This window comes from Hylobates moloch, unplaced genomic scaffold (assembly GCF_009828535.3).
Source record: "Hylobates moloch isolate HMO894 unplaced genomic scaffold, HMol_V3 SCAFFOLD_28, whole genome shotgun sequence".
Lineage (NCBI taxonomy): Eukaryota > Metazoa > Chordata > Mammalia > Primates > Hylobatidae > Hylobates > Hylobates moloch.
The window spans coordinates 3,830,594-3,856,187 of NW_026652303.1; the positions used below are offsets into that span (position 1 = coordinate 3,830,594).

At 43.7% G+C, this 25,594-nt stretch overlaps 1 protein-coding gene across 2 annotated transcripts in view; it reads left to right on the forward strand.

Moving 5' to 3' along the window:
* Positions 1 to 25,594, forward strand: part of LOC116463163 (nucleoporin Nup43) — a 156,852-nt gene that overhangs the window by 7,396 nt on the left and 123,862 nt on the right. The window contains exons 6-9 of one of the 2 annotated variants that reach the window (XR_009212000.1): positions 3,750 to 3,885; positions 6,166 to 6,317; positions 11,025 to 11,147; positions 15,876 to 18,535. Coding sequence is in view for 1 of the 2 variants with exons in the window: in XM_032146141.2 (XP_032002032.2) it covers positions 3,750 to 3,885; positions 6,166 to 6,317; positions 11,025 to 11,147; positions 15,876 to 16,105 (641 nt within the window). In the remaining variant the exon portion in view is untranslated. Of the gene's footprint in view, positions 1 to 3,749; positions 3,886 to 6,165; positions 6,318 to 11,024; positions 11,148 to 15,875; positions 20,462 to 25,594 lie in introns of those variants that run through there. The other variant, XM_032146141.2, reaches the window with a different exon arrangement.

Here is a 25,594-nt window from a genome sequence, read left to right on the forward strand (position 1 = left end):
GAAAGAAAGAAAAGTTAGCCAGGCATGGTGGCACATGCCTGTAATCCCAGCTACTCAGGAGGCTGAGGCAGGAGAATAGCTTGAACCTGAGAAGTGGAGGTTGCGGTGAGCTGTGATGGCACTCTGCACTCCCACCTGGGTGACAGAGGGAGACTTTGTTTCAAAAAAAGAAAAATCATTGTATTCCTTTCATCCATCAGAGTAATTGAGTATTTACCATATACTAAGTAAATACTGCCAGGCACAGTGGCTCATGCCTGTTACCCCAGCACTTTGGGAGGCTGAGGCGGGCGGATCACTAGGTCAAGAGATCGAGATCATCCTGGCCAATGTGGTGAAAATCCATCTCTGGCCGGGCACGGTGGCTCAAGCCTGTAATCCTAGCACTTTGGGAGGCCGAGGTGGGCGGATCACGAGGTCAGGAGTTCGAGACCATCCTGGCCAACATAGTGAAACCCTGTCTCTACTAAAAATACAAAAAAATTAGCAGGGCGTGGTGGCGGGCGCCTGTAGTCCCAGCTACTCGGGAGGCTGAGGCAGGAGAATGGCGTGAACCCAGGAGGCGGAGCTTGCAGTGAGCCGAGATGGTGCCACTGCGCTCCAGCCTGGGGGACAGAGCCAGACTCTGACTCAAAAAAAAAAAAAAAAAAAAAGAAAGTTATGGAGTAGGTAGGTGACATGATCAGAATTGTTTATTATATTATAATTATACATAAAAATGAAGGAGGCTGGGCACGGTGGCTCACACCTGTAATCCCAGCACTTTGGGAGGCCGAGGCAGGTGGATTATCTTAGGTCAGGAGTTCGAGATCAGCTTGACCAACATGGAGAAACCCCGTCTGCACTAAAAAAACAAAATTAGCTGGGTGTGGTGGCACATGCCTGTAGTCCCAGCTACTCGGGAGGCTGAGGCAGGAGAATCACTGGAACCCGGGAGGCAGAGGTTGCAGTGAGCCAAGATTACACCACTGCACGCTAGCCTTGTGCCAGAGCGAGACTCCATCTCAAAAAAAAAAAAAGTAAACACAATGTTAAGTGATTGAGGGATATAAAAATATATGGCCAGGGGCAGTGGCTCACGCCTATAATCCCAGCACCTTAGGAAGCCAAAGTGAGCAGATCATTTGAGGCCAAGAGTTTGAGACCAGTCTGGCCAACATTGCAAAACCCTGTCTCTACTAAAAATACAAAAATTAGCTGGGCATGGTGGCACACGTCTGTAATCCCAGCTGCTTGGGAGGCTGAGGCATGAGAATTGCTTGAACCTGAGAGACTGAGAGCCTGCAGTGAGCCAAGATCACGCCACTGCACTCCAGCCTGGGTGACAGAGCAAGACTCTGTCTCAAAAAAATATATGTACACATGCACACAAAACACACGCAAGGCAGGATCCCTTTGTCAAGAGAGTGTGTTGATGAGGCCAGTACGAATGACTGACTAGAGGAAACAGAAACCTTTTCTTTTGGCGAGAGGGCATTATCAGATAAAACATCTGGAAGCAGGTAGTAATTAATAGTTTTTCTTGGTTCTAGACCATAAGTAATACTAAAAGATGGCGTGCTAGACAAAGGGAATAGGCCAGAGGCAGGATAAAGACATTCAGAGAATGACAAAAAGTATAGTTTGACCCGACTTTAGATATTTATGTAGGAGAGATGAAAGATGAAGCAAGAGAGGAGTAAACTGGGGCCAGATTGCAAAGAGTCTGTAATGCAAAATCACAGAGGTTATATCTTTTAGGTGGAAAACTAAGTGTATTGGTTCTGAACTATGCTTCAGCCAGACTTCTCTGAGGAAATTTTTTAACTGTTGACCACTCTAGACCTTTTAAATCAGAATCTCTAGGAATTAAGCCTATGAATCCATTGTGTGTGTTTGTGTGTTTTTGTTTGTTTGTTTGTTTGTTTTTTTAGATGGAGTCACGTTCTGTCACCAGGCTGGAGTGCAGTGGCACGACCTCAGCTCACTGCAACCTCCACCTCCCAGGTTCACGCAATTCTTCAGCCTCAGTCTCCTGAGCAGCTGGGACTACAGGCGCACACCACCACACCCAGCTAATTTTTGTATTTTTAGTAGAGACGGGCTTTCAACATGTTGGCCAGGATGTTCTTGATTTCTTGACCTTGTCATTCGCCTACCTCGGCCTCCCAAAGTGCTGGGATTACAGGCGTGAGCCACTGTACCTGGCCTTTTGTGTTGTTTATTATGATTTTCATTTCTGAGTTAAGTTGCATTACTTTTTTTTTTTTTTTTTTTTGAGACAGGGTCTTGCTCTGTCACCCAGGCTGGAGTGCAGTGGCATGATCCCAGCTCACTGCAACCTCTGCCTCCCAGGTTCAAGCGATCCTCCCACCTCAGCCTTCCAGGGATATGGGACTACAGATGCACACCACCATGCCCAGCTAATTTTTGTAGAAACGAGGTTTCACCATGTTGCCCAGGCTGGTCTCAAACTCCTGGGCTCAAGTGGTCTGCCCACTTCGGCCTCCCGAAGTGCTGAGATCGCAGACATGACCCACTGCACTGGGCGACATCACTTATTTGTTAATTAATGACCATTGCCTGGTGGCAGTGTAGAGGAGTGGCACAAACTAAAGTCCATAAAGTGTATGTTAAATTATGAGGCGTAAGTTCTAAACACTAGGAAATCAACAAAAAGGGCCATTATGACAATAAGGAATGACTTCATGGAGAGGGCGAGAGTTGATGAGGGTGAAAATGAGTAGATTTGGGATGAGTTTGCAGAATAACACAAGATTAGAATGAGCTCTGTAGGAAGCACTGGGGTTTGGCTCAGTAAAATGGAAGTTCTAGGTCAGGGACTAGTGGGAAGTAAGATTGGGTTTAGAGGAGCTTGAACAACTCTCTCAGAAATGTGGGGTAACAATCTTAAGAGTTAAAAAATGTATGAAAACTCAGCCTTCCATTTAGAAAACAGTTCAAGGCCGGGCCTGGTGGCTCACGCCTGTAATCCCAGCACTTTGGGAGGCTGAGTCAGGCGGATCACTTGAGCTCAGGAGTTCGAGACCAGCCTGGCCAACATGGTGAAACTCCGTCTGTACTAAAAATACAAAAATTAGCCAGGCATGGTGGCATGTACCTGTAATCCCAGGTACTAGAGAGGCCGAGGCAAGAGAATCGCTTGAAACTGGGAGGGGGAGGTTGTAGTGAGCCCAGAGTGCGCCACTGCCCTCTAGCCTGGGTGACAGAGCGAGATCCGTCTCAAAAAAGAAAAAGAAAAAGAAAACAGTAAGCCAGGCGTGGTGGCTCACGCCTGTAATTCCAGCATTTTGGGAGGCCGAGGCTGGTGGATCACCTGAGGTTGGGAGTTCGAGACCAGCCTGACCAACAAGGAGAAACCCAGTCTCTACTAAACATACAAAATTAGCTGGGTGTGGTGGCACATGCCTATAATCCCACCTACTTGGGAGGCTGAGGCAGGAGAATAGCTTGAATCCGAGAGGTGGAGATTGCGGTGAGCCGAGATCGCGCCATTGCAGTCCAGCCTGGCAACAAGAGCAAAAAAAAAAGAAACAGAAAACAGTTCAGATGTCCTGTGAGTAAATATTTTTCCCATCCAAAGAGAATCCATTTAAATATATACATTAACCATGCATTTTTCTATAGAAATTTAAATTATAAGTTACTGGAAATTGTAATATATCAATCCATGAAAGGAGTGTGATTTAAGATTTTCTTGGAAAAAAAGGGGACTCACTAACACATACTACCATTTTTTAAATTTTTAGACAATGCAGATAGTAGTACACTCCATGCTGTAACCTTTCTTCGAACTCCTGAGATTCTTACTGTAAATTCAATTGGACAGTTGAAAATATGGGATTTCAGACAACAAGGAAATGAGCCTTCTCAGATATTGTCACTGTAAGTGTTGATTTGTAATTTCAGTAATGTAATCCACAAATTAATGTGTTAGGTTGTTTATAGCTACTGGCTTTAAGCCATATTGTATTTTAATTGCATTTTAAGAGGGAGATCCCTGATTAAAATTTGGTAGAGCAAGCATAACTTGACGGGGTTGATACTACTATGCTTCATTTAGTAATTATTAGTTATAGTGATTCAGAGCCTTTACTCTTTGAAGTTTGTATTATTTCATGGAGAACTTATTTCTGCTCTTTCAATGATTGTTTAGTGGATCAAATATACTCCAGATGTAATGATTGGGGGAAAAATATAATTCCAAATATTTTTTCTGAGCAGAAATCCCCCTTTTTAGGTGTACAGCCTTCTCTCATAAGAAAACAATGTGTCACACTGAAAAAATAGTTACATAAACTAAGCATTAAATAAGATGCTAAATAATATTTAGTATAATTGATGTATGAGTTTTTAAATAATCTAATAAGTGGAAATGTGATTTGTACATCTTACCATCAGATTGTCTTTCATGCCATGTCTCCAAATTGAAGTGAAAATGAATAATTGTGGCCTTGAATTATTTCAAAATTGTACTATTTAGAAATATATCTAATTTAGTTCATTTTTTTGGTATCATTAAGATTCAGCCAGGCCGGGCGTGGTTGCTCACGCCTGTAATCCCAGCACTTTGGGAGGCCGAGGCGGGCAGATCACTTGAGGTCAGGAGTTCAATACCAGCCTGGCCAACACAGTAAAACCCCGTCTCTACTAAAAATACAAAAACTAGCCAGGCATAGTCGCGCATGCCTATAGACCCAGCTACTCAGGAGGCTGAGGCAGGAGAATCACTTGAACCTGGGAGGCAGAGTTTGCAGTGAGCCAAGATCTCGCCATTGCACTCCAGCCTGGGCAACAAGAACAAAACTCTGTCTCAAATAAAAAAAAGATTCAGCCAGTAGCTCCAGCCACTAAGTTGTCAGTTAGTTACCATATAAAACATGTTTCTTGGCTGAGCATGGTGGCTCATGCCTGTAATCCCAACATTTTGGAAGGATCATCTGCAGTGAGAAGTTTGAGACCAGCTGGGGCAACACAGTGAGACCCCATCTCTACAAAAATTTCTTAAAATAGCCTGGCACGGTCACATGTGCCTGTAGTCCTAGCTACTTGGAAAGCCGAGGCAAAAGGCTCTTTTGAGCCCAGCTTGCAGCAAGCTGTAGATAGGCCACTGCACTGTAGCCTGGGTGACAAGACAAGACCCTGTCTCTCTCTCTTTTTTTTTTTTTTTTTTTTTGAGACAGAGTCTTACTCTGTCACCCAGGCTGGGGTGCAGTGGCATGATCTTGGCTCACTGCAACTTCTGCCTACCGGGTTCAAGCTATTCTCATGCCTCAGCTTCACAAGTAGCTGGAACTACAGGCATGTGCCATTGTGCCTGGCTAGTTTTTTTGTTTTTTTTTTTCTTTGAGACGGAGTCTCGCTGTCGCCCAGGCTGGAGTGCAGTGGCACGATCTCGGCTCACTGCAGGCTCCGCCCCTGGGGGTTCACGCCATTCTTCTGCCTCAGCCTCCTGAGTAGCTGGGACTACAGGCGCCCACCACCTCGCCCGGCTAATTTTTTTTTGTATTTTTAGTAGAGACGGGGTTTCACCGTGTTAGCCAGGATGGTCTCGATTTCCTGACCTTGTGATCCGCCCGCCTCAGCCTCCCAAAGTGCTAGGATTACAGGCGTGAGCCACCGCGCCCGGCGCCTGGCTAGTTTTTGTATTTTTAGTAGAGATGGGGTTTCGCCATTTTGGCCTGGTTGGTCTTGAACCTCAAGTCATCCATCTGCCTTGGCCTCCCAAAGTGCTGGGATTACAGGTGTGAGCCACTGAGCCTGGTCAAGACCCTGCCTCTTAAAAAAAAAAAAAAAAAAAAAACAGGCTAGGCACAGTTACCAGTCATCCCAGCACTTTGGGAGGCCAGGGTGGCTAGATCACTGGAGCCTGGGAGTTTGAGACCAACCTGGGCAACATGGAGAAACCCCATCTCTACAAAAATACAAAAAGTTTACCAAGCATGATGGTACACACATGTACTCCCAGCAACTCAGGAGGCTGAGGTGGGAGGATACCTGAGCCCGGGAAGTTTGAGCCTACAGTGAGCAATGATTGCAGCACTGCATTCCAGCCTGGGTAAGCGAGGCCTTGTCTCAAAACAAACAAAAAACGTGTTTCCTATGTTACACAAAGATAAATTATACTTCATTTGATTTTTATGTCATTGTTATCTCCCACAAAAGGACTGGTGACCGAGTGCCACTCCACTGTGTTGATAGACATCCCAACCAACAGCATGTTGTAGCTACTGGTGGCCAAGATGGAATGTTGAGTATTTGGGATGTTAGACAAGGTACTATGCCTGTATCTCTGCTGAAGGCTCATGAAGCTGAAAGTAAGTATTGTGGAGATACAGAAAGTTTATATTGGGTGAGTTATATGACATATAATAAGCACCTTTCCATAATGATACATGTGGATCATTTTACATCGTAGCTTTTAATGGCTGAATTGTGCACATTTAAATAATTATGTAATTTCTTTTTACTTGATATTTAAGTTCTTTAACGTTTGTTTTTGTTTTTTTTGGAGACGGAGCTTCACCCTTGTTGCCCAGGCTGGAGTGCAATGGCGCCATCTTGGCTCACCGCAACCTCCGCCTCCCAGGTTCAAGCGATTCTCCTGCCTCAGCCTCCCGAGTAGCTGGGATTACAGACATGCACCACCACACCCGGCTAATTTTATATTTTTAGTAGAGACTGGGTTTCTCCATGTTGGTCAGGCTGGTCTTGAACTCCTGACCTCAGGTGATCTGCCCAGCTCAGCCTCCCAAAGTGCTGGGATTACAGACATAAGCCACCGTGCCCGGCTTTTTTTTTTTTAAGAGACTGGGTCTGGCTCTGTCGCCCAGGCTGGAGTGCAGTGGTGCAGTCACGGCTCACTACAGCCTTGACTTCCACGGCTCAGGTGATCCTCCCGCATCAGCCTCCCAAGTAGATAGGACTATAGGTGTGTGCCACCATGCCTAGCTGATTTTTTGTTGTTGTTTGTTGGTTTTTTTGTAGATATGGGGTTTCACTTTATTGCCCAGGCTGGTCTCAAACTCCTGGGCTCAAGTGATCCTCAGGAAGTGCTGAGATTACAGGTATGAATTATGAGCCACCACACCAACCACAGGTTTCATTCTTATACCCAAAACTGTAGTGAGAATCCTTAGATATTTATCTCTGTATATTTTTTTTATTTTTTATTTTTTTGAAGACAGGGTCTCTGTTGCCTAGGCCAGAGTGCAGTAGTGGTGTGATCATAGCTCATTGCAGCCTTGAACTCCTGGACTTACACGATTCTCCCAAAGTACTGGGCATAGCCATTATGCTCATGCCCGGCCTTATGTACTTATTTTCTTAGGATAATTTTTTAGAAGTAGAATTGCTAGGCCAAACATTTTGCATAGCACATTGACAGATTTTTCTACACAAAAATAATACCAGTTTAAGCCAGGCACATTGGCACATGCCTATCCAGGCTTCTCCTACTCAAGAGCCTGAGCCAGGAAGATTGCTTGAGCCCGAGAGTTTGAGGCCAGCTTAGGCAACATAACCTCTTTAAAAAGTTAATAATACTAGTTTAATCCAGGTGGGTGGCATGCACCAGCTTCTCAGGAGGCCGAGGCAGGAGGATTGCTTGAGTCCAGGAATTCAAGGCTGTAGTGCATTATGATTGCACCTATGCACTCCAGCCTGGACAATATAGTGAGACCCCACTCCCTGAAAAAAGGTGATAAAAATTATACCATTTTATATGCCTTAGTGAAGTGTGCAAGAATGCCCTTTTCCCATGCAAATGCAGGCTCTTTGTCATATTTGTTAATAAATGTTGTGCTCCTCAATTTATTGTTGCATCACATCATTTTTTTAACATGAACAATAGATTTATAAGCTTTTTTTTTTCTTTTGATTCTGGTGGAGATGATGTAGCCAGACAGAAATTTTTCATTTTCTCACTCTGTCTTTGATATCATGCCAGAATGGATTATACTTTTTTTTTTTTTTTTTTTGAGACAGAGTCTTGCCCTGTCACCCAGGCTGGAGTGCAGTGGCAGTCGTGGCTCACTGAAATCTCTGCCTCCTGGGTTCAAGCCATTCTTCTGCCTCAGCCTCCCTAGTAGCTGGGACTAAAGGCATGTGCCACCATGTGTGGCTAATTTTTGTATTTTTAGTAGGAACGGGGTTTCACCATGTTGACCAGGCTGGTCTTCGAAACTCCTGACCTCAGGTGATCCGCCTGCCTTGGCATCCCAAAGTGCTGAGATAACAAGTGTGAGCCACTGCGCCCAGCCCTGTGTATTTTTTTTAAAATGGGGTCTCTCTCACCCAGGTTAAAATGCAGTGGTGTGATCACAGCCCACTGCAGCCTCAGCCTTGCCTCCCTGGCTCAATCAATCCTCCCACCTCAGCCTCCCGAGTAGCTGAGGCTACAGGCACGCACCCCCACTACATCCGGCTAATTTTTTATTTTTTGTAGAGACAGGGTCTAACTATATTGGCCAGGCTGGAGTGCAGTGGCATGGTACCTCACTTAAGCCTCAACCTTCTGGGGTCAAGTGATCCTCTTGCCTTGCCCTTCTGAGTAGCTGGGACTACAGGTATGTGCCACTACACCTAGCTAATTTTTTTATTATTATATTTCTATAGAAATTATGATTCCATAAAAGATTTTGAGGAAATGATGGCCAGGGGCGGTGGCTTATGCCTGTAATCCCAGCACTTTGGGAGGCCAAGGCAGGTCAATCACCCTGAGGTCGGGAGTTCGAGACCAGCCTGACCAACATGGAGAAAGCCCGTTGCTACTAAAAATACAAAATTAGCCGGGCGTGGTGGCACATGCCTGTAATCCCAGCTACTGGGGAGGCTGAGGCAGGAGAGTCACTTGAACCTGGGAGGCAGAGGTTGTGGTGAGCCAAGATCGCACCATTGCACTCCAGCCTGGGCAACAAGAGTGAAACTCCATCTTAAAAAAAAAAAAAAAAGATTCTGAGGAAATGAGGAAGACTGGTATCTTTCAGAATTGAATGTGATTTTGAAATATATAGAATTTCTTTGGGGCTGGGCACGGTAGTTCATGCCTGTAATTCTAGCACTTTGGGAGTCCAAGGCAAACAGATCGCTTGAGCCCAGTTGTTTGAGACCAGCCTGGGCAACATGGGGAAACCCCTTGTCTGTTAAAAATACAAAAGTTAGCCAGGTATGGTGATGCATGCCTGTAGTCCTAGCTACTCAGGAGGCCGAGATAGGCGGACTGCTTAAGCCTCGGAGGTCAAGGCTGCAGTGAGCCATGACCATGCCATTCTGCACTCCAGCCTGGGTGCCAGAGCAAGACCCTGTTTCAAAAAGAGAGAGAATTTCTTTGAGTTGAATTGTGTAGAAGTTTGTCACTGCCCTATGTTCCTAAAGTATGAAGCATAAATATGTGGGCTAAGAAATAGTTCCTCTTGATAAATAATCAACAAATAAAAAATAAAAAGCATCTGCAACTGGATCCAAATTCTTGGAACATTTCCAAATTTTGGTTTGCTAGAAGTCAGTTGCTATTTCTGTGATAAAGACCAGAAGTATTCAGAATCTTGGCATTAACCAATATTGGATATTGCCTCTTAGAAATTCATTTTTATATTTCGTTAGGGTCTTTCTCAGTTTTTCCAATAATATAATCTTCATATATTAATGACACAGGAATTGAAAAATAAGACAACTTACCAATTTAAAAAAAACTTTTCCGTAAAAGACAGTCATTCCTAGCTGGGCACACACCTGTAATTCCAGCACTTTTCGGAGGCTGAGACAGGAGGATTGCTTGAGGCCAGGAGTAGAAGACCAAGGTAGACAACATAGCAAAACCCTGTCTCTATTTAAAAAAATAAAATGAAGCATTTTCATAAAGTAATAGGGTTAAATGTTTTAGCAATGCTTTTTTTTCTTTCTTTCTTTTTTTTTTTTTTTGAGACATAGTTTTGCTGTTTTTGCCCAGCCTGGAGTGCAGTGATGCAATCTCAGCTCACTGCAACCTTGCCTCCCGGGTTCAAGCAATTCTCCTACCTCAGCCTCCCAAGTAGCTGGGATTACAGGCACCTGCCACCACGCCGGGCTAATTTTTTGTATTTTTGGTAGATACAGGGTTTCACCATGTTGGTCAGCTGGTCTTGAACTCCAGATCTCAGGTGATCCACTCACCTCGGCCTCCCAAAGTGGTAGGATTACAGGCGTGAGCCACTGAGCCTGGACTTTTTGTTTTTGTTTTTTTTCCTTGAGACGGAGTCTCGCTCTTGTTGCCCAGGCTGGAGTGCAATGGTGTGATCTTGGCTCACTGCAACCTCTGCCTTCCGGGTTCAAGCGATTCTCCTGCCTCAGCCTCCTGAGTAGCTGGGATTACAGGCGCCCACCACCATGCCTGGCTAATTTTTAGTATTTTTAGTAGAGACGGAGTTTCACCATGTTGGCCAGGCTGGTCTCGAACTCCTGACCTCAAGTGATCCACCCACCTTGGCCTCCCAAAGTGTTGGGATTATAAGTGTGAGACACTGTGCCCGGCTACTATTTTCATTTATTTCCTTACCCAGTACACAAATTTAGTTGGCTTCTTTTTCCTTTCTTTTTTTTTTTTTTCCTCAGAGTCTCACTTTGTCGCCCAGGCTGGAGTGCAGTGGTGCGAGCTCGGCTCACGGCAACCTCTGCCTCCCAGGTTCAAGTGATTTTCCTGTCTCAGCCTCCTAAGTAGCTAGGACTACAACCATGCGCCACCACACCTGGCTAACTTTTGCATTTTTAGTAGAGATGGTGTTTCACCATGTTGCCCAGGCTGGTCCTGACCTCAGGTGATCCACCCGCCTTAGCCTCCCAAAGGGTTCTTTTTCCTTTCTATGTGTTATAGCCATTAGAAAGTTATGTCTTTTCTTTAATTCTGAAGCCTTTAATTTTTATGACAGACTTGAGGCTTGAAGGTATGTGATGGAGGATAATGGAAGATGGTGCCTAGAGATGGGGGTTTAATGTTGTTTGTTCAGCTAATCTACACAGGAATGAGCTTCTTGATTCTTGTCTCTTAGTGTGGGAAGTTCACTTTCACCCATCCAACCCAGATCATCTGTTTACCTGCTCTGAAGATGGATCCCTCTGGCACTGGGATGCTTCCACAGATGTACCTGAAAAGTCGTCACTCTTTCACCAAGGTAAAACTTTTTAATGAATACTGTTATGTGTACTTTTTTTTAAAGACAGAGTCTCACTCTATCACCCAGGCTGGAATGCAGTGGCACGATCTCAGCTCACTGCAACCTCCGCCTCCTGGGTTCAAGCGATTCTCGTGCCTCAGCCTCCCGAGTAGATGGGACTACATTCACGCACCACCATGCCCGGCTAATTTTTTTGTATTTTTAGTGGAGATGGGGTTTCACCATGTTGGCCAGGCTGGTCTCAAACTCCTGACCTCAAATGATCCGCCTGCCTTAGCCTCCCAAAGTGCTGGGATTACAGGAGTGAGCCACCACACCTGACCTTTTTTTTGAGACAGAGTCTTACTCAGTCACCCAGACTGGAGTGTAGTGGTGCAATCTCAGCTCACTGCAACCTCTGCCTCTCAGGTTCAAGCTTTTCTTGTGCCTCAGCTTCCCTAGTAGCTGGGATTACAGGTGTGTGCCACCACAACTGGCTAATTTTTTTTTTTTTTTGAGACGGAGTCTTGCTCTGTCGCCCAGGCTGGAGTGCAGTGGCGCAGTCTCGGCTCACTGCAAGCTCCGCCTCCCAGGTTCACGCCATTCTCCTGCCTCAGCCTCTGCGAGTAGCTGGGACTACAGGCGCCCGCCACCACACCTGGCTAATTTTTTGTATTTTTAGTAGAGACGGGGTTTCACTGTGGTCTCGATCTCCTGACCTCGTGATCTGCCCGCCTCGGCCTCCCAAAGTGCTGGGATTACAAGCGTGAGCCACCGCGCCCAGCCAACTGGCTAATTTTTTTGTATTTTTAGTAGAGATGGGGTTTTGCTATGTTGGCCAGGCTGGTCTCAAACTCCTGGCCTCAAGTGATGTGATCACCTCAGCCTCCCCAAAGTGCTGGGATTACAGGCGTGAGCCACTGTGCCCAGCCCGTTATGTGTAATTTTATCATACTTTTATTTTGTTTTGTTTTGTTTCAGACAGCGTCTCACTCTGACATGCAGGCTGGACTGCAGTGGCATGATCACAGCTCGCTACATCCTTACCCTCCTGGGCTCAAGCGATCCTCCTGCCCCAGCCTCCCAAATAGCTAAGACCAGAGATGCTTGCAACCACAACCAGCTAATTTTTTATATATATATATATTTGTAGACACGAGCTCTCACTATGCTGCCCAGGCTGGTCTCAAACTCCTGAGCTCAAGCGATCCTCCTGCCTGGGCCTCCCGAGGTGTTGCGATTATAAGCATGAGCCGCTGTACCCAGCCATTTTATACTTTTAAGTACCAAATTAGACATCCTCGTATTTTTTACTTAATGGCAAAACATTTTTATTCTCTTGCCTCAGTAAATTTGAGTATCACAGGGCTTGAAATCTGTCAAGTTACTACTGTATGGCTGATGGCTAGAAATGCTATAAGCTGGCTCACTTGAGACAGCCAACGTTCTCCTTTGTGAGTGCCATTAACCTGGACCCTCATGCCATAGCATAGACACAGGCAAATCTTTTATATTGCATTGCCAAGTTTGTGTGAATGGCAAGAAAAAAGTTGATATTTGATGTAACTGAGGGTACTGGTTTCTTCTCAAGTTAAATGGCCTGGTTTCAGGCCGGGTGTGGTGGCTCACGCCTGTAATCCCAGCACTTTGGGAGGCCGAGGCAGGTGGATCACCTGAGTTTGGGAGTTCAAGACCAGCCTGACCAACATGGAGAAACCCCGTCTCTACTAAAAATACAAAATTAGCCGGGTGTGCTGGCTCATGCCTGTAATCCCAGCTATTCAGGAGGCTGAGTCAGGAGAATTGCTTTTACCCGGGAGACAGGTTGCAGTGAGCCGAGATCGCACCATTGCACTCCAGCCTGGACAGCAAGAGCGAAACTCCATCTCAAAAAGAAAAGAAGGCCTGCTTTCCTCATTACAGTCAGTGGTAGGTTATGGTCAGCCAAAAACCATGCACTTGTAATCAGGGTTTATGTGTTTTTGCATTTTCCAAGTTTCCTGTTTTTGAGGGTTTGTCTGTGGTTCCAAAGTTCTTTTGCTTATTCATTCATTCAGAAATATTTACTGAATGCCTACCATGTGGTAGGCATTCTTCTAGGTGTTGGGCATATAACAGTGAGCAGAACGAAATGTCGACACACATAGAGCAAATATTCTAGTAGACAGTTAAAAAATAGATAATGTATCATTAAGAGTCCAATTAGAATGTCAGAAACTACCTTAGATGTGGAAGGAATTGGTCTCATGTGTTAGAAGGGCTGGGAAAACAAAAGGTAATAGGAGGGGTGCTGGGAGAACAAATAGAAAGAAAAGGGAACACCCAGAAATAATAATTGTTAGTACCCCTGCTACTACACTGCTGAAAATGCTGTTAAAGTTTGTTCTGAATTAGGAGAAAAGGCGCTCCCTCAACCAGGCTGGAACTACCACTAGTGTTGTTGCCAGAAACCTGGAGCAGGAAGGAGCTGCTTCTCCCCTCCGCCTTCCAGTCACCCACTATTAATACCTGCTATTGGCAAGGCCCATCTGGATGGCAGATGGCAAAGCAGCCTGGAAAGTGGAGTTTGCCAACTTCCACCTCCTACAGTATATAGTGGAGCACAGAAAAGTGGAAAAGGAGACTGAAAAGAAAAAGGAGGCCGGGCACAGTGGCTCACACCTGTAATCCCAGCAATTTGGGAGGCTGAGGCGGGCAGATGACCTGAGGCCAGGAGTTTGAGACCAGCGTGGTCCAACATGGTGAAACCCTGTGTCTACTAAAAATACAAAAATTAGCCGGTCGTGGTGGTGGGTGCCTGTAATCCCAGCTACTCTGGAGGCTGAGGCAGGAGAATAGCTTGAACCCAAGAGTTGGAGGTTGCAGTGAGCCAAGGTCGCGCCACTGCACTCCAGCCTGGGCAACAGAGCGAGACTCCGTCTCAAAAAAAAAAAAGAAAAGAAAAAGGAAAATAACATGGCCAAATACACTGCTAATTACCATGAAGAAGAATACAGCAGAGTAGGAGTATAAAGAATAAAGACAGGGGTGAGGGGAGCCACTCTAGTGAGAGTCATAAGAAGAGGCCACTTGGCAGAAGGAACATTTGAGCAGAGACTTAAGAGAAGTGAAGGCGTAAGTGACATGAAAGCATTCCAGGCAGAGGAAACAGCAAATGCTGAGGGCCTGAGACAGGCAGAGAACTGCAAGGACACCATGGTTGCAGCTCAGGCAGCAGGGTACAGTGGTGGGAGATAAGGACTGGTGGCTGAGGAGCCCTGGGACTTTGTAGCCCATGATAAGGACTTTAGACTTATGGAAGGGGGAGGAGAAAAGTGGAAACAGGGGGATGAGGAAGGAGTCTTATCACAGTGGCTTGAATAATGTGTTAATCTTTACAGTGTCCAAGAGCAATGTAAAATGTAGGGGCAGTAAAAGATAAACAGAAAAACTAAGGGGAAAAAAATTCTAAAACTTCTCCAGAAAAATTCTGGAGTGGAGAGCATGTGTGGAGCATGCATGCATGTCCATGCTATAACTTCATCTACAGAGAAACAAACAGTTTCATCTAAGGATTAACTAAGTATGTACTTCGTTTTTACTTCCTTCCTCCCCTAACCGCACAGTCTTGAACTTGCAAGTTTACTTTTAAGGAACCTTGGTTAGACTGGAAATAAAACTTTATTCTGTGTCTACTATTGCAAGGCACAGTATTAGACACTGTGAAAAAGTAAAACAAATATAAAATATGCATCCTGCTCTTAAGACATACTTAGTCATGAACAGAGGCATGGATAGTTCAATTAGGATATAAGAATTGTTATAAAGTAGTAAATTAATGGTACATACAAGTGCTGAGGGTTCGAGGAAAGAGAAAAACATGAAGTAGAGGTTGTCTTCAAAGGTTTCTTAGAGAAGGAAGTTCAGCCATATTTTAAAGGATCAGTAGGATTTTAAATGTACTAATCTTTAAGCTTCAAGACATAGGGACTTGGCACAGAGCACTTAGCACAGAGCCTGGCACATAGTAGTACTCAGTCATTTGTTGAGTGAATTAAATTTGTACTTATTTGATATGACAGCAAGTTGAGAGGAAAGTAAGTTGCGAACAATGACTAAAATTGAAATATACTGCCTCTGCCTCACTTTATTCTATAGTAAGTACAATGCACTGTTAGAGATAAAACCTTATAATCTAGTAGTGTTCTAATCTACTTGTAAGAACATTTATCTAAAAAGCATAAGAATGAAAGATTTGAGGTAAGGCAATTATATTTTTAGAAATATAGTAACAAATATATATTTAGGAATATATTTCTAGAAATGTTCATCTAGAAATATGTCTAGAAATTCTTTCTCATGATCATTTTATTTTGTTATTACCCTAGAGTTTATATTTCCATATATTACCTACATCTTTGGTTTCTTTTTTTCTTTCTTTATTCAACTTGTCTGCTGGCCATTTTGCTACCTTTCTGAGACTTTCCATTAAAAGATAAACAGAAAGACAGTCAGTTGAAATAATCTGCTTTTCCTGAAGACTTCAAGTTTGGTATCCATATTATCCTATGGAAATTTGAATATTTAATATCACTGAATAAGCCTTTGGTCCAAAGTGGTGATGTATAATAATGGAATTATTAGCCTATTATTCTGAGAACTAAACACATTGATATTATCACCTTTCTAAATATCAGTAGAAGTTTGGATGTTTACTAATATAAAAGTCATCTTGAAAGATTTCTTCCTTTTCTTTTTTTCTCCCAGGAGGAAGAAGCAGTACTTTTTTGTCTCATAGCATTAGTAACCAAGCTAATGTTCACCAGTCTGTCATTAGCTCCTGGCTCAGCACTGATCCTGCAAAAGACCGAATTGAAATCACAAGCTTACTTCCCAGTAGGTCTCTGTCTGTCAACAGTTTGGATGTTTTAGGTCCTTGTCTTGTTTGTGGAACCGATGCAGAAGCAATTTATGTTACTAGACATCTTTTTTCTTAGAAGTACTATAATTATAAGATTTCAGATAGAACATTAGCCTTTTGAAATCCAACTTCTGTGCAAAATTTTATTATCAGAAAATACGAGATTTGCAGGGGAAGCATCAATAAACTACCATTAATGTCAATGCCCAGTTTTGACTTTTGTTAGCCTGACACTGCCAAACAGTTGTAGAATCCAATAGATGACTGATGGCAAAAGATTGTGAACGTGTGGAAGAAAATCAATGGGATTCTGGTGCTGATGAATAGGTTGCCTTCAGAGTATTATTGACAGACAGCTTGTGGAACTAGTTCTGTATTTTTGATGTTGTGGGAATTAACACATCATTGGTGGTTATGGGAACTACCAATGGGTTCCTACAATTTTTATCAGTAGCATGTGGAGTATACACCTTCCTAGTGGCAGTTGCCAATGTTAACGATTATTCTTTTTATTGCAAGTATTTCCTATGATCCTTCCACACTTTATTTCCTTAATTATAATAATAAGCTTTTTCAGAAAGAATTGAGTAGAGCAAAAATGACAAAGATGTATAGCTGTGTTCAATTTTTTTTTTTTTTTTTTTTTTGAGGCAGAGTCTTGCTCTGCTGGAGTGCAGTGGTGCAATCTCGGCTCACTGCAACCTCCACCTCCCAGTTTCAAGCGATTCTCCTGCCTCAGTCTCCTGAGTAGCTGGAACTACAGGTGTGCGCCACCACGCCCAGCTAATTTTTGTATTTTTAGTAGAGACAGAGTTCACCATGTTGGCCAGGATGGTCTCAATCTCTTGACCTCATGATCCACCCGCCTCGACCTCCCAAAGTGCTGGGATTACAGGTGTGAGCCACTGCACCCGGCCTGAAATTTTTTTAAAGTGAAAATGTTTTGACAAGTTCCTTTTTCAGAATAGGTTTTTGAGCAGAACTCTTTCAGCTCATTAGACCCAACTTTGCTTTTGTTTAGCTTCACAGCATAGCTGAAAGTTGCCAAACTGGACATTGTGCAATAAAGTAGAATTCTGTATTGATAAGCGAACTATTTCCAAACTAAAAATGTGATAGATAAAAGGTGTGATTCATCAAATGATATGATCAGAGTAAATAATTTTGCCATTTTAATTCTTTTACTTTGTTTTAGCCACCTATAGTCTTACCAACCATCTTTATCCTTGTCTGCAGGGATAATAATGAACTAATGTAGTGTTTTAAGATAATTTAATGATACTATCTTTCCAAACTTTGTTAGATTTTAAATGTATTATTGACCTGAGACCTTAATGACACATCACTGCTATTAGACAATTGAAGTGTTCATTTACTTTGTAATTCCAATAATCATAGTTATGGAATTATGGTAAGGTTTTGCTTTTCTGTCCTAATAAATATATATACTTTTTGAGATGGAGTTTCGCTCTTGTTGCTGAGGCTGGAGTGAAATGGCATGATCTCAGCTCACTGCAACCTCCGTCTCTTAGGTTCAAGCAATTCTCCTGCCTCAGCCTCCCAAGTAGCTGGGATTACAGGTGCTCACCACCACACCCAGCTAATTTTTGTATTTTTAGTAGAGATGGGGTTTCACTGTGTTGGCCAGGCTGGTCTTGAACTGACCTCGTGATCTACCTGCCTCAGCCTCCCAAAATGCTGGGATTACAGGCATGAGCCACTGCTCCCGGCTGATTTTTGTATTAATAGTAGAGACGATAGGGTTTCACCATGTTGGCCAGGACTGGTCTCAAACTCCTGACCACAGGTAATCAGCCCGCCTCGGCCTCCAAAAGTGCTGGGATTACAGGCGGGAGCCACGGCGCCCTACCTATTTTCAAGTCTTTTAATGCCACTTTACCTCAGGGGTTTTGGGTTTTTGATCTGTCTATAGTATTATTGCTGGGACTAATTTTTTAAAGACTTTTTGTTACTACTAAATAATTACAGAAAAAGCAAAGTCAAAAGAAAATTTTAAGTACTTAGAATTTCAAACAGACAATATTCTTTTCATATCTGTTTCTATCCATCAATGTGTATAATTTTTTAATAAAATGAAATATACATATTTGTGGATGCACGTTCCCTAACATTTTTTTCTATTATCATTTTAAACTGCTATGTAATATTCTAAGGTATACGTGTGTGTACCATAATTTATTTCATTTGGTTGCCTATTATTATTTCATGTTTCCAGCTTCTCATTATTATGATTAGTGCTATAACGCCTATTTGATTTAATTTGCATTTCTTTTAAAACTTGGCTTTTATTCTTGGTGTTTTGTTTTTGTTTTTTGTTTTTTTGAGACGGAGTCTTGCTCTGTAACCAGGCTGGAGTGCAGTGGTGCAATCTCAGCTCACTGCAACCTCCACTTCCCAGGTTCAAGCGATTCTCCTGCCTCAGCCTCCCGAGTAGCTGGGATTACAGGCGTGCGCCACAACACCCGGCTAATTTTTTGTATTTTTAGTAGAGACGGGGTTTCACTATGTTAGCCAGCCTGGTCTCGAACTCCTTACCTCAGGTGATCCACTCACCTCAGCCTCCCAAAGTGCTGGGATTACAGGCGTGAGCCACTGTGCCAGCCAAATCATTTGATGTGTTTCTTAATACTTTTTGTTCCCTGGCATCATGCTGTCCTGTCCTAGGTTTATATAAATAACCTGTAATTCCTTTTATTTTGTGGTTTTGTATTTTGCATGTAATGATTGCATTTGGAATGTAATTTAATGCATCTGAAGTTTTTTTCTTTTTATTATGGATAATTTCAAACATATGAAAAGGATGGTTTTATTAACCTATGTACTCATCGCCCAACTTCATCAATTAACAACACACAGCCAGTCTTATCTCTGCTGCTGTTCATTCCCCACCCCTGCTCTGGATCACTGTAAAGCAAATTCCAGATGGCATTTCACTTATAATTCTTCACTGTACATCTCTGAAGGATGAGGAACACATACACACTTTTTTTTGGGCAGAGGGTAGGTAGGGGAGACAGGGTCTCACTCTGTGACCCAGGCTGAAGTGCAGTGGCATGATCACAGCTTATTGCAGCCTCAACCTCCCAAGCTCAAGCAATCCTCTCACCTCAGCATCCTAAGTAGCTGGGACTACAGGTGTGTGCCACCACATCCAGCTAATTTTTAAAAATTTTTTTGTAGAGATAGGGTCTCACTATATTGCCCAGGCTGGTCTTGAACTCCTAGCCTCAAGCGATCCTCCTGCCTTGGTTTTCCAAAGTGCTTGGATTACAGACCTGAACCACTGTGCCTGGCCTCTTGTCAATCCTAATATCACAAAAGTAGACAAGTAGATATTATGTGCTTCCTGATGTAATACAAAAGGAGTAAATAACACCACCTATGAAATACTCTTGCCCAGAAGAAATTACTTGTCTTTCATTTTGTGGCATTCCAGGAGTAAGTAAAAACCATACACTTGTTCAGCTCAGGGTAGGTTTTTTCCTAGCACTGAAAAGTAGACCAGATAATTTAGATAATTGCTGTTACCTTAAATATCATTTTAAGGACTGTTTTCAGCCTAGCTGTCCTTCCCCAACTCCTTGCAACAAAACTGAACCTGATTTACCTGTCTTTACAGACACTACAGGAGACAAAAGAACATGTTAAATGACAACATATTGTCCTGTAGTTGCGCTATTAAGACAACGTCATGTTGTCCTGTCCACCATGCCCAACTAATTTTGTATTTTTAGTAGAGATCGGGTTTCTCCATGTTGGTCAGGCTGGTCTCAAACTCCCGACCTCAGATGATCCGCCTGCCTCAGCCTCCCAAAGTGCTGGGATAACAGGCCTGAGCCACTGAGTATTTGTAACCATAAGAGAAAGTATATTTTAACAGCATTACATTTCATGCCAGTTGACAAGTTCTGCCAATTTTAATAAGAAACTAAGCTTTATGTAATATAACACCGTAATTTATGAGTTTGTTCATTGTCACTGCCTTTATTCATGAAACTATCAAATAGAGTGTCTTTCAAGGGTTGCAGGATCTTAGAGGTAGGAAGTACCTTGATGATCATCTCCAGCCTAAATTTCATCATCCTTTCTATGGTATTCCCAACAAATTATCATCCAACCTATACTTAAAAACATATGTGGCCAGGCACGGTGGCTCACGCCTGTAATGCTAGCACTTTGGGAGGCTGAGGTGGGTGGAGCACCTGAGGTCAAGAGTTTGAGATCAGCCTGGCCAACATGGCAAAACCCTGTCTCCACTAAAAATGCAAAAAAAAAATTAACCGGGCGTGGTGGCAGGCATCTATAATCCCAGCTACTCGGGAGGCTGAGGCAGGAATGTTGCTCGAACCCAGGAGACAGAGGTTGCAGTGACCCAAGATCGTGCCACTTCACTCCAGCCTGGGCAAAAGAGCAAAACTTCATCTCAAAAAATATACATATATATCGGCCGGGCGCGGTGGCTCACACTTGTAATCCCAGCACTTTGGGAGGCCGAGGCGGGCGGATCACGAGGTCAGGAGATCGAGACCACGGTGAAACCCCGTCTCTACTAAAAAAAAATACAAAAAATTAGCCGGGCGTGGTGACGGGCACCTGTAGTCCCAGCTACTCGGAAAGGCTGAGGCAGAATGGCGTGAACCCGGGAGGCGGAGCTTGCAGTGAGCCGAGATCGCGCCACTGCACTCCAGCCTGGGCGACAGAGTGAGACTCCGTCTCCAAAAAAATATATATATATATATACATATATATGGAGACAAAGTTTCCCATTTTCCAATACAGTTTCACATTTGAACAGCTCTAATTGATACAGCTTTATGGCAGGGTTTTAGTGTGTAAGTGGGATCCAAAACACTCAATCCTGTAAAAGGGTACAGTCCTATTGTATGTTAACACACTGGTATGTGAGCCTATGAGATGAGCCAATCACCAGTTGTTATATTCGAATCTGCTTTGTGTTGGGATGCTTTAATGTAGGGTTTCACTAAATAAATGAATTTTCATATACTGAACTGAAATTTGCTTCCATCTGTCTTATCTCAGGAGCCACACACACAAAATTCCTCTCATCACATATTCAAATATTCAAAATTGATTATTATAGTCTCTCCAGTGAAGGTTTCCTTCTCATTCTTTCTTGCCATTTTTGGCTAAATCCTTCTTATCCTTCAAGACTCCTTCTAGGTGTCATTTTCTCCAGACAGCTTTTACTGGCCTCCAGCAATCCGGACTAAATTGCACTCTGCTTCAAAAGCGCATTGTGCAGAACTTAAATTGTGCGCAAAGCAGTGTGTTAAGGAGCCTGTCTCCCCCTACTGGGCCACAAGATCAAGAACAGGGCCCATGTCTTAGTGTAACAGTGTTTAACGGTATCTGAACCATAGTAAGCAATGAGTCACTGTTAATTGACCTTGTTTTCACAATCTGGTTTTCCCTTTAAAAATTACTCCTCTTCGTCAAAGGCTTTTTTTTTTTTTTTTTTTTTTTGACACTTTAAGTCTCGCTCTGTCGCTCAGGCAGGAGCACAATGGCACGATCTCAGCTCACTGCAACCTCCACCTCCCAGGTTCAAGCGATTCTCCTGTTTCAGCCTCCCAAGTAGCAGGGATTACAGGTGTGCGCCCAGCTAATTTTTTGTATTTTTAGTAGAGACGGGGTTTCACCATGTTGGCCAGGCTGGTCTTGAACTCCTAACCTCAAGTGATCCACCCTTCTCGGCCTTCCAAAGTGCTGGGATTATAGGCATGAGCCACTGTGCTCGGCCAGAGGCCCTCTTTTAAGTGTGACTTGCAAGATAAACACTTTTTCATATATTGTCTACCTTGCTGATTATGACAGAAATCTTGCCATCCTGTTAATAGGAATGATATTCCTTTGTAATGCTGTCTCAGCTTTCTGAAGTGTTCACATGTGATACTCCTAAGCCACACTTCCTATATTTGGAAGTTAATACAAATGGTTTTTAATCCTTAATATGGGCCTTTCTTGTTCTAAGAAAAATTTCATTTCAATATAGGAAAGGACTATTTTCTTTGAACCTTTTGTAGAAGCTATTATTTTCTCCATAATTAGCTCAGCATGCTCTCTCCACTTTCATCCCATTGATTAGGAAAGATGTTTGAGACAGGATTTCACTCTGTCACCCAGGCTGGAGTGCAGTGGTGTGATCCCCAGCTCACTACAGCCTCGACATCCTGGGCCCAAGTGATCCTCCCACCTCGGTCTCCCAAGTATCTGGGACTGCAGGCATGTACCACCAAGCCTGACTAATTTTTGCAATTTTTATTGAAATGGGGTTTCACTATATTGCCCAGGCTCGTCTTGAACTCCTGGGCTCAAGCAATCTACTTGCCTTGGCCTCCCAAAGTGCTAGGATTACAGGCAAGAGCCACCATGCCCAGCCAGAAAGATGTTAAATGAAATGAAGTTTTTAGGCCCACTGCTGGAGTCTTCTCAATTATCAATGAAACATGAATCTTTGGTATTTGGCTACAGTTATTGAAATATTTATAAAACAACCTAATTTATTGACATTTCATTCCATTTATCTTATTTCCAAGGTTATTGTGAGAAAATGTGCTGTAGTTATACTATCAAAAATTTGGCATAATTGAAAAATTCCTGGTCCTTTGTGAATAGTACTTCTATTTAATTGTATTGTGGAAACATCCTTTTAATAATCCACTCTAGATTCTTGTCCAAGAAGCATACTAAATTCAAAAGTATATAGTTTATATCGCGCCTTTAGTTAAGCTTACGGTGTCAATAGTATCTAGCTCAGACTAATAGAAGGTCTGGCCAGGTGCAGTGGCTCACGCCTGTAATCCCAGCACTTTGTGAGGCCAAGGTGGGGATGGATCACCTGAGGTCAGGTGTTCAAGACCAACATGGCGAAACCCCGTCTCTACTAAAAACACAAAAATTAGCCTGGCCTGGTGGCAGGCGCCTGTAGTCCCAGCTACTCAGGAGGCTGAGGCAGGAGAATCACTTTGAACCCAGGAGGCAGAGGTTGCAGTGAGCGGAGATCATGCCACTGCACTCCAGCCTGGCAACAGAGCAAGACTCCATCTCAAAAAAAAAAAAAAGAAAAGAAAAAATTGGGCCGGGCACGGTGGCTCACACCTGTAATTCCAGCACTTTGGGAGGCCAAGGTGGGCGGATCACCTGAGGTCGGAAGTTCGAGACCAGCCTGACCAACATGGTGAAACCCCATCTCTACTAAAAAAAAAAGAAAGAAAATTAGCCAGGCATATTGGCACATGCCTGTAATCCCAGCTACTTGGGAGGCTGAGGCAGGAGAATCACTTGAACCCGGGAGGCGGAGGTTGTGATGAGCCGAGATCGTTCCATTGCCCTCCAGCCTGGGAAACGAGCAAAACTCTGTCTCAAAAAAAAAAAAAAAAAAAAAAATTGAAGGTCTGAACAGTAGTCATGCTCTTGTTTTACAGATATGAAGCTTGGGGAGACCCAATATATGATATGCAACTATTTTATTTGAACTCTTACTGGTATCATTCTGACCTACCATTAATGTTAAATGGCAATGTAAAACAATTAACAGCTAGGTCCTGGGCCACAGTCATCTTAGCATTGAGACAGTTGCCAGCATTTCCCTACATTCGATGTGTACAAAGAGGGCAGAAAACTCCAGGGGGTGCAGGGGAAGTAGAATGACTAGAAGCTGGCTGATCAGGTAAAAAATGTTAATTTAAAATAAGGTTCAGCCAGGCGAGCTGGCTCATGCCTGTAATCCCAGCACTTTGGGAGGCTGAGCCAGGAGGATTGCTTGAGCCTGGGAGGCGGAGATGCAGTGAGTGAGCCGAGATTGCACCATTGCATTCTAGCCTGGGTGACAGAGCACGACTCAAAACTAAATTACATTAAATTTAAATTTAATTAAAATATTTAAAAAAAAAATTTGTAGCTGCAAAAAATCAGAAGAGTTTTTACCCCTCTATAGGGGTAGAATAAACTTTAAAAAATCTTAGCCAGAGAGGTCCTAGAATCCATGATACACCAGTAGCAAGGCATACACCTAGCACCCAGATTTGGTTTCTTATACCATATTCCAATAAAAGGAACCAGGGATCTTTGGAGGAATGGTGATCCCTGAACCAGGGCAAGAAATATACAAGATATCTTGGAGAACTGGGCGCGGTGGCTCAAGCTTGTAATCCTGCACTTTGGGAGGCCAAGGCAGGCGGATCGCTTGAGCTCAGGAGTTCAAGGGCAGCCTGGGTGACATAGGGAGACCTGGTCTCTACAAAAAAACACAAAAATTAGGCGTTCCGGGCGCGGTGGCTCATGCCTGTAATCCCAGCACTTTGGGAGGCCGAGATGGGCAGATCATCTGAGGTCGGGAGTTCAAGACCAGCCTGACCAACATGGAGAAACCCCTTCTGTACTAAAAATACAAAATTAGCCAGGCATGGTGGCGCATGCCTGTAATCCCAGCTTCTCAGGAAGGCTGAGGCAGAAGAATTGCTTGAACCCAACAGGAGGAGGTTGTGGTGAGCAGAGATGGCGCCACTGCACTCCGGCCTGGGCAACAAGAGAGAAACTTGGTCTCAAAAAAAAAAAAAAAAAATTGGACATGGTGGCCTGCGCCTGTAATCCCAAGCTACTCGGATGCTGAGGCATCACCTGAGTCGGGGGTTGAAGCTGCAGTGAGCCATAATCATGTCACTGCACTTCAACCAGGGTGACAGAGTGAGACCCCATCTAAAAAAAAAAAAAGATTTTGGAGCAGCTTGTACTGCCAGAAAATAAGAAAGTTCTTTTTTTAATTTTTAAGTGAGGTCTTGCTTTGTCACCCAGGCTGGAGTGCAGTGGCTAGATCTCGGCTCACTGCAGCCTCAGCCTCCTGGGCTCAGGCGATCCTTCTGCCTCAGCCTCCTGAGTAGCTGGGACTACAGTTGTGTACCACCACACCTGGCTGATTTATAGAGGTGAGGTCTTGCTATGTTACCCAGGCTGGTCTTGAACTCTTGGGCCCAAGTGATCTCCTGCCTCAGCCTCCAGAAGTACTGGGATTAAAAAGTGCTGGGATTAAAGGGGTGAGCCACCAAACTGGGCAGAAAGTTCTTTAAAACACACGAACACACACACACACACACACACACACACACACACACACACACACACACGCCAACTGAAAGAGCTCCAGTGGCCACAACTGAAACAACTTGAGCAACAAAATAAATACCCAAAGCATAAAATAAATATCCATGAGGCCATCCATACTGACATAAAGGGTTTTTGTTTTGTTTATGTTTTTGCTTTTTGTTTTCTTTTTTTTGTAAGATGGAGTCTTGCTCTGTCACCCAGACTGGAGTGCAGTAGTACAGTCTCGGCTGACTGCAACCTCCACCTCCCGAGTTCAAGCAATTCTCCTGCCTCAGCCTCCCAAGTAGCTGGGACTATAGGCATGCGCCCACCACGCCTGGCCAATTTTTGTATTTTTAGTAGAGACGAGGTTTCACCATGTTGGCCAGGCTGGTCTTGAACTCCTGACCTCAAGTGATCCGCCTGCCTCAGCCTCCCAAAG